Raw genomic sequence first — 13,695 nt, forward strand, 5'->3', positions numbered from 1 at the left:
TGTGTACAAAAGACAATTACGGGAACTTTTTGTTAAGCCAAATAATGTAAACATGTACTGCAATCTACATTCATCCAACATCTTCATCTGACATTTCCAGGTAATGGACAGTAGAACATAAAATGTTTTTTATTCTCAATGTAATCTATAACCATAGGCAGGATGCCACACCACAGAGCTCTCTGGATGGATGTGCTAAATAACACATTATGGGAAAACGTTTTGTTTGCTTGCACACACACTTCCAAACTGGTTTCAGACAAAATAAACACAATGTATTTGCAGGAAAAGAGATTATTAGCATCAAACACTCAATTTCTAGTTTACACACCTATAGCAGTTAAATCCACCCTTGCAATAAATCCTACTTTTGTGAATTTTATTATTATTTTTGTTGTCTTACAGAACTGTTAATTCAACTTTGTGGGAGTTTTGGAGACGGTAGTTTGCAGCCCAGATGAGTTTTGAACAGGTGTTTCTAATTTTCTGTCCACCCAGTTTACACCATTAGGGTGCAACACAAACTTCACCATGCAGTGGATTCCTCTCAAACACTTTTAACAAACTCTATGACCTTCATTAAATTAATTGCTGTTGTTTTAATTAGGTGGACTTGATAAACTGCCAACAGTACTTTATATTTTATGAAGTAACAGCTAACTACATGACGTTGTCCCATATGTGCATAACCCGAATTCCAGTGCGAGTCAGTGTCAGAAACTGTCCACCAGGTGCGCCAAGTTGTTCGTGTTGGGAGAAAAGTGAGGACGGACAGAAGTGCGAGTAAGAGGCGACAGTTTCCCACGTAGTCTTGGGAAATATTACCGCGGAGAAGGAACTTGATTGGTAAATATTGTCCAATCTGTCTGTGAGCTAACGTTAGTGACATCAAGCTCGACGCGGATCTAATGCTAAAAGCTACGCTAGCTAGCTAGACCAACGGTTACTGTGGGGCGAAGTTGTATTAAAAAAAGAAAAAGAAAAACGGTTGAAGTTTGACATTAAAAACAGATCACAGGGCATGTGGAGCTTTTCGTTTTGGATGTCTTCTTAAATGAGCCGGTACACATTCTCTGTTTTCCCAAATGGAGGTCGGAGACTTCGGTTACCCAGGATGGATCTTGTGACTTTGTCCCAGAGAAGCTACCCGAACCTCGCTGTGGTCACACGTGTGCTGAATGACGGTATGTGTTGCGATTAGGCCTTCAGCCAAGTTCAGGGCGCTTTAGCATTTGGTTTAAAGTCGAGTAGTTATGGTCTATGTATTTATACATTCGCACACATTAACAGGGACACCTCTGATGGGGATATAATGTGTAATGTAATGTATAATACAAATAAATAGAGCTTAATTAGCTTTATGGCCTTGCTGCAGAGTCCGAATTAACCTTTGCATCATACGTTTTGACTTGACTTCATAGGACAAGCACACCTGCAACTGTGATAGCATTAATGATGTGTGGGTTACATTAAATGTCCCGGTAAAGTAGTTAATACAGTGAGACAGCGTGCACAATAGCAGGGCCCTCCCCTTGGTGCCGCCATTAATATAACGTTATATATTTTATAAATTGCTGAACATGTCTGCATCAGTGGCAGACCATGAATGTTCCTATTTTGGTTGAGTTTATCAGAGAACTCAAATGGTGTGCTGCTTGCTGGATTGGAGATTCAGTAAGTAAGCAACAGTTGTCAATACAACAAAGAATACGACTATTTCTGGTTTTAATCGAATTTAGTATCAAAAGTTTAGTTTAATGTATTTACAACAAGAAAATAGTAGGACAACACAGTGCTGCTTGTTGAGCTGCTTTGTTGAAGCCCCATGTACAATTACTTTGGACATTTTTAAGAAATGGTATTAAAAATAAATAATTGAAAAGTACAAATGCAAAATATATCAATTTTTTTGAATTTGTCCTGTAATCAATGTAATTATATATGCACATTCATTATTATTTAAATGTTAGATATTCATATGTTTTATGTGAGATTTGAAGGACTTTTCTATGGAGATGAAATTGACCAAATAAAATGAATAAATATTAAGTGTATATTAAATTATATTTGCACATTGTAGTCATACCATAATGTATGTGAGGTGGCCACAGAGTGTACATACAACACTCTATTCTTTGAATAGCAAAACAATTGCATTTTATCTGAATATGAATGTATATTCTGAAGAATAAATATATGACTTCATGTGACCTGTCCAGATTTAAGACCATACATCGATAGATGAGAGATGTATATTTCAAGGACCCTTTGAAACCTCCTGGGGGTAGTTAATAATGTAGGTAAACATGTAGGTTAATAATTTCCTACAGGCAACTAACCACTGATATCAAGTAAAAGCTAACATCAGCAATATATAACGTAATATCTTCAACTTCTATATTGTGACGCGTTCAGTTTCGTGTAATAAAACCCCCACAGATTCAAACAAGTTTGAATGCACCGCGCCGTTGTGTTGACCCGGAAGAGAAACAGTGTTCCAACAAGACAGGTTGTATTTCCGTTGTCTTCTCGAAAACGCGTAGTAGCACAAGCTAGCTGCCAGCTAGTTACAGATCACACACGCGCGCACACACTGGTCGCGTCGTGCTCGCCTTCGTGTTTCCAACGACACAAAGACTCCTTAACTTGGGATGTTGCGACTTATTCCACAGCCTTGCATTTGTGTTTCGTGAAGTAGATAAACGAAGCACTGCTTGTATTTGTATTTTCACCAAGGGCTGTGTGTTCATCTTAGCACTTTTCCAGAAATATGGCGGACGGCGGAAATTACTACAACGGTAAGAGAGCCTGTTCACTTCAGCGTTAACTTTAGCTCGCATCTTTTGTGCCACATGTACTGTTTTCTTCAGACCGAGGGGACTTTATGGTGAAGAGAGAGGTCACAAGAACTGGTGGCCTGGAAGGTAAAATCATGTCATGCCAACCCCCCACCACCACACACACACACTTTGGAGATCTGATTACTAGCTATATACACATAAGTATAGTTCATTATTACTATTTATTATTACAATCATTTAGTCTTTAAACAGAATACAGTTACTGGTGTGGTCATTGAGGCAAGTGCATGTTTTTCTGATAGTATGAAGTGAAGGTGTGCACGTTTTATTAATTAATATCGTTATATTGCCAACATTAAGAGACATTGTGGCTCCATTCATTCACTGCCCATGTCTAATAATGCATTCATATTATTTTTTACTCTAATTCTGTTATTTGTATTCCAACAGAATGGTATCGTATGACTGATTGGCCTTTTAAGTTTATGTAGTATGATATGTAAGTTAAAACTGACTATATTTTGAACTCCCTTCTCTTTCTCAGAGCATGATGATAGAACTGCACCACAATTTCGTAACCGTAAAGGCAAAGGCTCCAACAAGGGTCGGTCGTATGACAGGTCTCGCAGAGACCGCCAAAGGGGAAGCCAATCTGGAGGCTTTGGAGGTCCTGGGCCACGGTCTAGGCTTGAAGATACCGATGCAGATGTGACTATGAGTGACAGCTCTCAGGACAACAGCTCCCAGCACAGATTGTAAGTGTGTTTTTAACAAATTTGAAATAGTTGTGACGCATGTGGTTGGAAAACTATTTTACAGAACGGATTAAATATTTTCCATCCCGCCCACAAACAACAAGACCTGAATTATTTCATGTGGATCTGTTTCAACCACATGGAGTCACAGAACGAGAAACTAAAAAGTTCCTATTTTCACATGAAGTATCCCATGCTGCTTTCAGAATATGAAAACACTGTCATGTATTCACTCAAAGTGCCTCTGATAAAACAATCAAAAGAGGAAACTAAAAGTAAATTAAGTCAATCTAGTACTTTGGTTGACTTTTGAGGGACTGCTCGATGTTTTGTGATGGAGGAAATGGACCCAAAATGGGTGTTTTTAATCGTAAGAATAGGTGAGAAACATTGAATGTAAACAATTTTCTTCCCATGGTGCACACTGTTTGAAGGAGGATTGTTTCAATAAAGGCCTTGTTGTTTCTTCTTCTTTAGTAACCCATATGAAAGATCTTTTCGAAAAGGAGGAGATGGACGCTTTGAAAGAGACAGGCGCCAAGGCAAAGGGGGGGGAGGTGGTAGAGGAGGTGGTCGAGGAGGAGACAGAGGTGGTGGTGGCAATGGAGGAGGAAGGAGCCGGTCAGGCTGGTTTAAAGTAACGGTGCGTACTCTTTCCGTTTCCACAGAACATCTGTACATCTACTGTCTAACCAGTTAAAGGAGCTCATATTTGTTCTCATCTGTGACAGATACCGCATGGAAGAAAATATGACAAGAAATGGTTATTGCCTGCTCTTCAGAACATCTGTTCAGTTCCCTTCACAGCTGTACAGGTGAGGTTTTGTGCCGTCTTATGATTACCAATTAGAAACATATTTTTGTATTTTAAAAAAATACGGCAGACCTTCTTGTGCCTTTTTTACGTACGTTCTGATAACGGTGATGGTTACCTGAGCCTTTTTTAACTATTATTCTTGACTGCCGGTAAAAGATATACACATATCTCCATTACCCATTTTGACACTTTCATAAACTGAAGATTTTAAGGAGATTGTGGTTGTGGACATAATCTTTGCATATATTAATTTTGTGTCTCTCCCTCGTCTATACAGTTCTACGTTGACCAGAATAGGGTCCATTTCTATGTGGATGAATCCTCTGTTGCCACTGCTTTGCACAAATGTACTCACAAGATCACAGACACAGATGGCTATAAGGTAAGTTGGGTTAATAATGGAAATCTCACTCTTAATGCTGCAGCTGAGCTGGCGGTTTGCAGATAACTAACTAGTTAAAATGTCATATTGTGCTTTGAATATAAGTATAGAGGATTTTAAATCTAAAACTTGTGTGTACGATACATCTCTATTTACTATCTTTCATCATGCCATGTGATGTTTGTTTCTTCAAGGTTGAAGTGCACGTCAACCCCAGTGCTCCACCATCCTTCCTCCTCGCTGACCTGAAACCTGAACACTTGGAGCACCTGAGGGTGAGCTAGAGGAAATATAAACTATGGGGGCTCAGACATTTATGGACCATGGTAAAAGTCTTGCAAATACTGTAATGTAAACTTCTAAAATGTGGAATCTCTGATAATATTGTGGCGTGTGGATCAAAATACATTAGCTAAAAAATGAAGATTGCCGTGAGGTCTATCACTTCATTTACATGCTTTCACTAAAGTAACCGAGGTATGATCCAATTGACAGAAGTAAAAGGGGGTTTTGGGAAATGTAGTATTTTGGTTGGAATTCTAAACTCTTTTCATTCCGTTTCATGTTTGTGTTAGTTTTGTCCTTTTTCCTACTTTCTTGCCCAATCAAAGTACATTGGAGGAGTTTTCTATATTGAGTCCTCGTGTTGTCTGCTGTTTCTTTCACAGCAATGCATGGCAAAACGTTTTGATGGCTCCCAGCAAGCACTAGACTTGAACAACATCCGAACAGACCCAGGTGATAATCCACTCACCCCTTTCACACTCTAATCATATGTATGACATAGAAAACAGATTCAAGCGTAGACAATCCACTAGACTAATTGTACGTTAAAAAAAATATATAGATTTGTGCTAAACAGGGATCTAGTCTTTCCGTTTTCGAAATAAATGTTTACTACAATGTTTTACATTTTTATTTTATTGTATTCCCTTACTATTACTCACATTTTTTCCCAATATTTGTTTTGTGTTTTTATTGCTAATTTTGACAGACCTGGTGTCCCAAAACATTGAAGTAGTCTTGAATAGGAAGACAAACATGGAAGCTGTCATGAAGATCATTGAAGAAAACATTCCAGAGGTAAATTTAACAAGGCTAATGGCTGTTGTCATAATGAAGGTGCACATCGTTGCTGCTTTTGATGAAGTGATGGGTCAAACTGATTGTGCTAACACATGTCTGTCTTTCCAGCTGACAGGCTTGAACCTCAGCAACAACCGCATTCACAAACTGGATGAACTCACTAATTTGGTTACCAAGGCGCCTAATCTGAAGACTCTGAACCTTTCCCACAATGAGGTGAGACTGGCTGCTCAGTTGATTGAACGAATAATAACCAGGTCTGTGACCTGGTTTAATTTTAAATCTTCTTCTCCCACCAACTTGTTCTGTTTCTTCTCGTCCAGCTAAAGTCAGACCGCGAGCTGGAAAAGGTGAAAGGCCTGAAGCTGGTGGAGCTGTGGCTGAACAGGAACCCTCTGTGTGACCTCTTCAAGGATCAGGCCTCATACATCAGGTCAGTCAGCGATTTTGGGGGGTGAGGAGAGAATATTTAATGGAAGGGACTGAGTGGTGTGACGAGATGAGTCTTTTCTGTATGACGAGCATGCAGCAGCGTGCTCCAAAAGAAGATCAAGAAATCTTTTGTGTGTGGGTGTGTAATATGCCTGCACAATAACTGAAACCATTTCTCCGGCAGTCAAGGATGAACTTTTGGAGAGAACAGCAAGCTGACGTTAACCATTTTAACGCCCTGTATTTTTATATAGTTTGTGTGGCCAGAGAAATGGAAAAAAGAAACATGCAAATTATTTCACTCTTTTTGGTTGTTTCACACGTTTTCTCCCACTTGATGATTTAACATTTCATTTTCACACAGTAAACTAAACATTTCTTACTTTCAAAAGTTGCTGAGAGGACATCTAACCGCGATGCACCTCCACATTGTTTCCTTTCAGCTGGCTTAAACTCTCCACAGTTTGAACAGCCATGCTCTCTGACAATTATTTAGCTTCTCTGTCAGACTCTTTCAAGCTCTGGTCAATGTTATGGTTCTCGGTGATGCTGTACCCAGCACTCCCCCCGCTGACATCCTGGTTATTCATCCCATAAACTACTGCAAAACAAAATTGCATTGCTGCTGATTCATAACTCTTGAAGCACTTGGCAAAAAGAAAACACACATTCAACTTGACAACCATTGAATACAATTTACTGTGAACTGCTCCCAAAAAATATGAATCTACAACAATATTGAGCAGTACTGTATAACAGTGTAGGTTTTTATTGGAGAGAGGGCAATCCACAGTTGTCTTGACAAATGTTTGGACGAAACAAAGAAAATCGACAGCCAATGATTTCCCCTCCCCTCTTAGCACCCTTGCCCACTCTGCCCCTATAAAAGGCGAGTATGGAAGGCTGGATAGCCCATGACGGGTAAGATCCCACCTCGAAACACCGGGACAACCTAAGGCAGGCACAGTCACGATTACTCGGCCTCATTCCCCATGAGCTCTGACTCAATGAAAATGTGATGAGAAGAAAGTGAGAAGTTGGGGCTCGACAGAAACAGCTGTTGGGCTGAGGCGGAGAGGGATATGTGTCATTATCAATGACCAATGAAGGGCCGCACAGAGAAAGCAGTCTGTCTCTTCCACTAAGTTGGTTCCCGTTGGCCTAAAACAGGTCTCTGCTGTTCAGTGAATGAAGTGGAGAGTTTGGCAAATGCCTTTAACTAACTTCTGAGAGAAATGTCTTCCAAACGGGAAATTGAAGTCCAGTTTTGCCTGAAATGAGTCAAATGAAAAAACTTCCTCTTCCAGTATCTGTCTGTGACCAGTACAAAAAAAGCTCAAATACAGTAGCGAGAGAGCAGAATAGAGAATTATCACTCTAGTCCATTGTGTAATGATCTCCCTGTCCCTCTGTAACTAGAGGTGTTGGTCTAAATTAAGCTTGAAAATTAAAAGCTTACCGCATTAAGACCCATCTCTTCAGAATCGGTGGTGGCTTTGAGGTGCTTGACTGATAGCGGGTCTGCGTTTGCAGCACGGGAAGGCAATGGGATGAGTGGTGGGAATGCTGCGTCCAGCTCACTCATGAGGCCAGCTGTCCTTTTGTTTCAGATCTGTTCAGGTTTCTTTCTTTGCTGATAATCATGAGCGCAGACACAACAACTCTCGCATGATGGATGGTGATTGGCATGAATATTATACCACTTGTGCTCGTGGCATGTGTGAATTTGACTAAATATCCTTTTCCTCTAGATCTGGCGGTAACCACCCATCTCCCAGCAGATAATTAAAAATGGATGTGTTTACTGGTTTCAGGGCAGTCTGGTTGTGGGTCTCTGCATGTTTACATGTTTGCGCTAGAAAAGGTGTGCTTATATTGCTTCCCTGTGTCAGATCTCTGTATTTCCATATTGGGGGAGAGGGTGAGTATACCAACTGGTAAGTACACTTTGGGATTGGGCGAGTTGTTGAATGGCACATCATGAACCTGAAGGAAGGATGAAGACATGAATGATAGCCCACTAGCAAATGTTACTTGTATTAAAAACAATAAACCCCTTGTGGCACTGGTTGTAGTTACTCTTCATCCATTTGCGTGGATCTATACAGGACTGTATTCTCCCAAATAGTTTTATCAGCTTAAACTGGAAGTCACAAAATGACATTAAATGGGTCAGCAGGTGTGACTGACTGCTATCTAAATCAGTGAGCATGATTTATTTCTGTAGTGTAGTTTGTGATAATAACTATCCTGCTCTTTTGATTTTTGTTCCGTACCAGTGCTGTGCGGCAGAAATTTCCCCGGCTTCTCAAACTGGTAAGTCCACATGTTAATCCGCTCACTTTATCTCTTTTCAAATATCCTCATTTAGATGCGGTCATATCACTAAAGAAGTTCATACAAAAATGCAGAAAATTACGCCTGTGCTAATTTCTCTCTTTTGCATCTTAATTCATATGTGGTTTCTTTTTAGGATGGTCATGACCTCCCTGCGCCCATTGGATTTGATGTGGAAACGCCAACCATTATCCCCCCCTGCAAGGTAACTTGTTTTATCTTCTGTGATTAATTGTATATTTTTACTCCAATTGACATTGATGTCATATGGAGCGGTGACATTTAGTGGAACCACTCCAAGTTGTTATTTCGTAAGTAATGTGAATGTCTCAGGACAGTTGATGTCTTTTTATATATCTCAAATGTGTTTTTTTTCATTTGACAATCCAGGGCAGCTGCTTTGGCTCTGATGAAATCAAGGTCCTCATCCTTCAGTTCTTGACACAGTGAGTTTATTCTTTTTTTAAATTATTATGTTGACAGTCTTCTGGCAACATTCCATTGACCCGACTGCTTTAATGGCTGTTGGCTCAATGCACTGGTAATGTGACCTAACTAGTCGCTAATTCACCAGTACTGCTTTTTAAAAGGGTTGTGTGCAAGAAAAAATCACAGGGACATAAGGAAGAAAACTAAATCAACATGTGTGACTGTTTCAGATACTACAGTATATACGACTCTGGGGACAGACAGCCACTCCTGGATGCGTACCATGACGGAGCATCGTTATCCCTCACAACACCGTACTCTACCCAGAACCCCTCTAGGTAAGAACACACACCAAGAAACACACTTCTGTATGCATGTAGCAACACTGACTAATGCATGAATGAGTAGGAGGTTAAGTTTTTCAGTGTGTTTTCAAATATCATCCATCCATCCATCCATTATCACCCGCTTATCCGGGGTCGGGTCGCGGTGGCAGCAGGTTCAGCAGGCCGACCCAGGCTTCCCTCTCACCCGCAGCACTTTCCAGCTCATTCTGGGGGATCCCGAGGCGTTCCAAGGCCAGCCGGGAGATATAATCCCTCCAGCGTGTCCTCGGTCTTCCCCGGGGCCTCCTACCAGTTGGACGTGCCCGGAAAACCTCTAATGGGAGGCGTCCAGGAGGCATCCTAACTAGATGCCCGAACCACCTCAGCTGACTCCTTTCGACACGAAGGAGCAGCGACTCGACTCCAAGCTCCCCCCTGATGTCCGAGCTCCTTACCCTATCTCTAAGGCTGAGCCCGGCCACCCTACGGAGGAAGCTCATTTCGGCCGCTTGTATCCGAGATCTCGTTCTTTCGGTCACGACCCAGAGTTCGTGACCATAGGTGAGGGTTGGAACGTAGACCGACCAGTAAATGGAGAGCTTTGCCTTCCGGCTCAGCTCCCTCTTCACCAAGACGGACCGGTACAGCGCCTGTTTTACTGCTGCAGCCGCACCGATCCGCCTATCGATCTCCCGCTCCACCTTACCCTCACTCGTGAACAAGACCCCGAGATACTTGAACTCCTTCGCTTGGGGTAGGCAGTTTGCCCCCACCTGGAGGGAGCAATCCGCCGGTTTCCGGCAGAGCACCATGGCCTCAGATTTGGAGGTGCTAACTCTCATCCCTGCCGCTTCGCACTCGGCTGCAAAACGCCCCAGTGAATGCTGGAGGTCACGGTCCGAGGAGGCAAACAGGACCACATCATCCGCAAACAGCAGAGAGGCGATCCCGAGACTCCCGAACCGGATCCTCTCCGCCCCCTGGCTGCGCCTAGATATCCTGTCCATGAAGGTCACGAACAGGACCGGTGATAAAGGGCAGCCCTGGCGGAGGCCAACACCCACCGGGAACGTGTCTGACTTACTACCGAGGAGACGAACACAGCTCCTACTGCAGGCATACAGAGACCGGATGGCCCGTGCCAACGGGTCCGGCACCCCATACTCCCGCAGCACCCCCCACAAAAACCCCCGAGGGACCCGGTCAAAAGCCTTCTCCAGGTCTACAAAGCACATGTAAACTGGTTGGGCAAACTCCCAGGACCCCTCCAGTAATCTTGCGAGGGTAAAGAGCTGGTCCACTGTTCCACGACCGGGACGGAATCCGCACTGTTCGTCCTGAATCTGAGGTTCGACAAGCGGTCGGAGCCTCCTCTCCAGCACCCTGGCATAAGCTTTTCCCGGGAGGCTGAGCAGTGTGATACCACGATAGTTCGAGCACACTCTCCGGTCCCCCTTCTTGAAGATGGGAACCACCACCCCGGTCTGCCAGTCCATGGGCACTGTTCCCGACCCCCATGCGACACTGAAAAGGCGTGTCAACCAAGACAGCCCAACAATGTCCAGCGCTTTCAGCATCTCAGGGCGGATCTCATCCACCCCTGGCGCCTTGCCACCAAGGAGCTTTTTGACTACCTTAGCGACCTCTGCCAGGGATATGGGTGAATCCACCCCAAAGTCTTCCGGCGCTGCCCCCTCTCCGGGGGACATGTTGGCCGGGTTTAGGAGTTCCTCAAAGTGCTCTTTCCACCGCCCGACGATGTCCCCAGTCCGGGTCAGCAGTTCCCGGAAGACTTCATCATTTTAGGAGGAATTAGTAATTAAACAATGTAACTCTTATCTGCATTCACATATTCCATCTGTCCGCCTCTCCTTGTTTTAGGAGCAGTCTTGGAGAGTATCACAAAGACACTCGAAACCTGAAGAGAATCAAAGACTCCAGTGAGTTTACCCATCGAGCTCTTGACCTGTCACAGCTTCCAAATTGTTGAGATTGAATGTTTGTGGGATTTGATGTTCCCCTCTCTGAATGTTGCCTCCTAGCTGTGCGGTTTCGACTTCTGAAGCACACGCGACTGAACGTGGTGGCTTTCCTCAACGAGTTGCCCAAAACTCAGCACGACATCGCCTCCTTTAATGTTGACGTAAACACCTTCACGGTGAGATCATATTTGTTCTGTCAGCCAGCACTCATCATTAGCTGTTTCTCTCACTGTGAATCATTTCTCTGTATTTATTCTGCAAAAATGTTTTATTTTTTACAGAACACGCTGCTATCATTCACAGTGAGCGGAGTCTTCAAAGAAGGTGACTTGTTTGGTCATTTTTATTTTTTTTCCCTCATCCACTGCAAAGATAAGTCGTGTTGATTTGGTTGCTAATGTTCCTCATGTTGGTTTTTCAGTTGCTGTTGATGGTAAATCCCGGGAGTCCACCATGGCTTTCTCTCGAGTTTTCGTCACAGTCCCTGCAGGGAATTCTGGGTAAGTTTAGTGAGCTCCCAATGGCTTGAATCATCTTCCTGTTTTTGTTGTCGTTGTCCTTCACATTTTCCCCGAGGAAAGGTCATAGTACTAAATATGTAACAGCAGTTGTGGAGTTTCCAAAAATGTAGCTGGATAGAACTTAACAGTGAAATTACTGTTATATGGTATGCATCCCAGTTAAAATGAAAGTGTACATTTTATTTTCTGCATGTTGCTGTTGTGTACAAGTTATTTAAATGTTACTCCTGTTCACTGCTGCCCCTTAGAAGTAAAGAAATCCACTCGGATTACAGTTTACATATAGTATAGAGAGGTTACGATTTTATATTTAACACAAACAGGTATTCAATGTAAAAAATAATTAATTAATTACTCTAAGGCCTGATTTAGTCGGGCTGATTCCTCATGTTGTGGCAGACGGAGTGTAACCTACAAGATTACTGTCTTGTATTTCTCCAGGTACAAATTGTAGCTTTTCATTATCGGAATATTTATTTAACTTTTGTTTAGTTTTTTACCTGGATGGTGGACAATGGTGGCCTATCCAACTAAAGCATGTATAATACTTGTTTTGTAAATGGAGACAAAGAAATCCCAGCTTATTACTAGCATTCAAAGTTAATTCTGGCATTAAAATGGTTCCACAGTAAAACAGTTGAATCCTTTTAGGATGAATGCTGCCATCTAGTGTGTGGTTGGGTTAATGTGAGTTGGTACTTTATCAATGATTTAGAAAATATAACTTGATATGAAACTTGGCAGTTTTAAATTGCCTCTGTTTGAAAAGTGTCATACAAATCAAAGTGCCTTCCCTTTAGTCATGCATCTACCATTTTACTACCATGAGATCTTGTTGTTTTAGTTTCTGTCTACTGTGTCTCTCTTGTGCCACAGTCTGTGCATTGTGAACGACCAGCTTTTCATCCGGATGGCCACAACAGAGGAGATCCGCCGAGCTTTTGTGGCTCCTGCCCCAACTCCATCTTCCAGCCCTGTCCCCACCCTCACTGCACCGCAGCAGGAAATGCTCACTGCCTTTTCGCAAAAGTCTGGCATGAACTTGGAATGGTCCCAAAAGTAAGTCTTGTGTTTTTTGCATAGTGTTTTCAATGTTGCATGACATCCTTTATTCTTACGTAATATATTTTAACCGTTATTCTCTGTTGCAGGTGTTTGCTAGACAATGAGTGGGATTTCAACAAAGCGGCACAAGTTTTCACTCAGTTAAAGGTAATATGATCATTTATAGTTTGTCTCTACATTTCCATAAAGGTGTAATCATTTGTATAAAAATACACTGAAATGCTGTTTCCTTTCTTTTTCCAGACGGATGGCAAGATCCCCGAAGTTGCATTCACAAAATGAAGAGTTGAATCATACTTCTGTGAAATAAAATTTGCTGTAATCTTATTTGTCTTTTTGTTTTATTAAAAATAATTATAAAGTTTTCTATTTTGTTTTAACAGCCTGTTTAATCTGAAGACTGATGTTATGAGACCATTTTTGGTTGTTTTTGGTCATTTTGTATAGAAATCACTCCATGTTTTCATAGGAATAAAGACATATAGCCAATGGTTTAACGTGTTTTGTCTTTTTGTTTCACAATAAAAAATATTAATTACATTTCACTCAAGTGAAGTACTGTTGAGGTTCCTGAAAAGAAAATGCTATTAGGGGGACAGTGTAAAAACCTCATTAAAACATTAAGCTGCCTCTTCATCCCACAGGTAAGTGAGTACAGTACCATAGATTAACACAAACTCAACACGGCTAGTAGTTAAAGCATGAACATACACAAATGGAAGTGATATAAAACTCTTAGTGTTGACACATCATGTTAACGTT

General features: G+C 42.0%; 1 protein-coding gene across 2 annotated transcripts; it reads left to right on the forward strand.

Moving 5' to 3' along the window:
* Positions 1–501: 501 nt before the first annotated feature.
* On the forward strand, positions 502–13,427 carry zgc:153681 (uncharacterized protein LOC751719 homolog). 2 transcript variants are annotated; one of them, XM_034544060.1, is made up of 23 exons: positions 502–846; positions 1,092–1,184; positions 2,871–2,924; positions 3,346–3,556; positions 4,034–4,199; positions 4,288–4,371; positions 4,651–4,755; positions 4,950–5,030; positions 5,424–5,493; positions 5,750–5,838; positions 5,950–6,057; positions 6,165–6,274; positions 8,553–8,589; positions 8,747–8,815; positions 9,001–9,056; positions 9,270–9,377; positions 11,247–11,305; positions 11,408–11,523; positions 11,629–11,671; positions 11,769–11,847; positions 12,745–12,927; positions 13,020–13,080; positions 13,177–13,427. In XM_034544060.1, the coding sequence occupies exons 2-23, from the start codon at positions 1,115–1,117 to the stop codon at positions 13,213–13,215; spliced, it is 1,998 nt and encodes a 665-aa protein (XP_034399951.1). In that variant the 5' UTR covers positions 502–846; positions 1,092–1,114; the 3' UTR covers positions 13,216–13,427. The 2 variants fall into 2 exon arrangements, with proteins under 2 accessions (XP_034399951.1, XP_034399952.1); XM_034544061.1 differs by lacking the exons at positions 502–846; positions 1,092–1,184; positions 2,871–2,924 and adding an exon at positions 2,519–2,798.
* Positions 13,428–13,695: the final 268 nt, after the last annotated feature.

This window comes from Cyclopterus lumpus, chromosome 10 (assembly GCF_009769545.1).
Source record: "Cyclopterus lumpus isolate fCycLum1 chromosome 10, fCycLum1.pri, whole genome shotgun sequence".
Classification (NCBI taxonomy): Eukaryota; Metazoa; Chordata; class Actinopteri; order Perciformes; family Cyclopteridae; genus Cyclopterus; species Cyclopterus lumpus.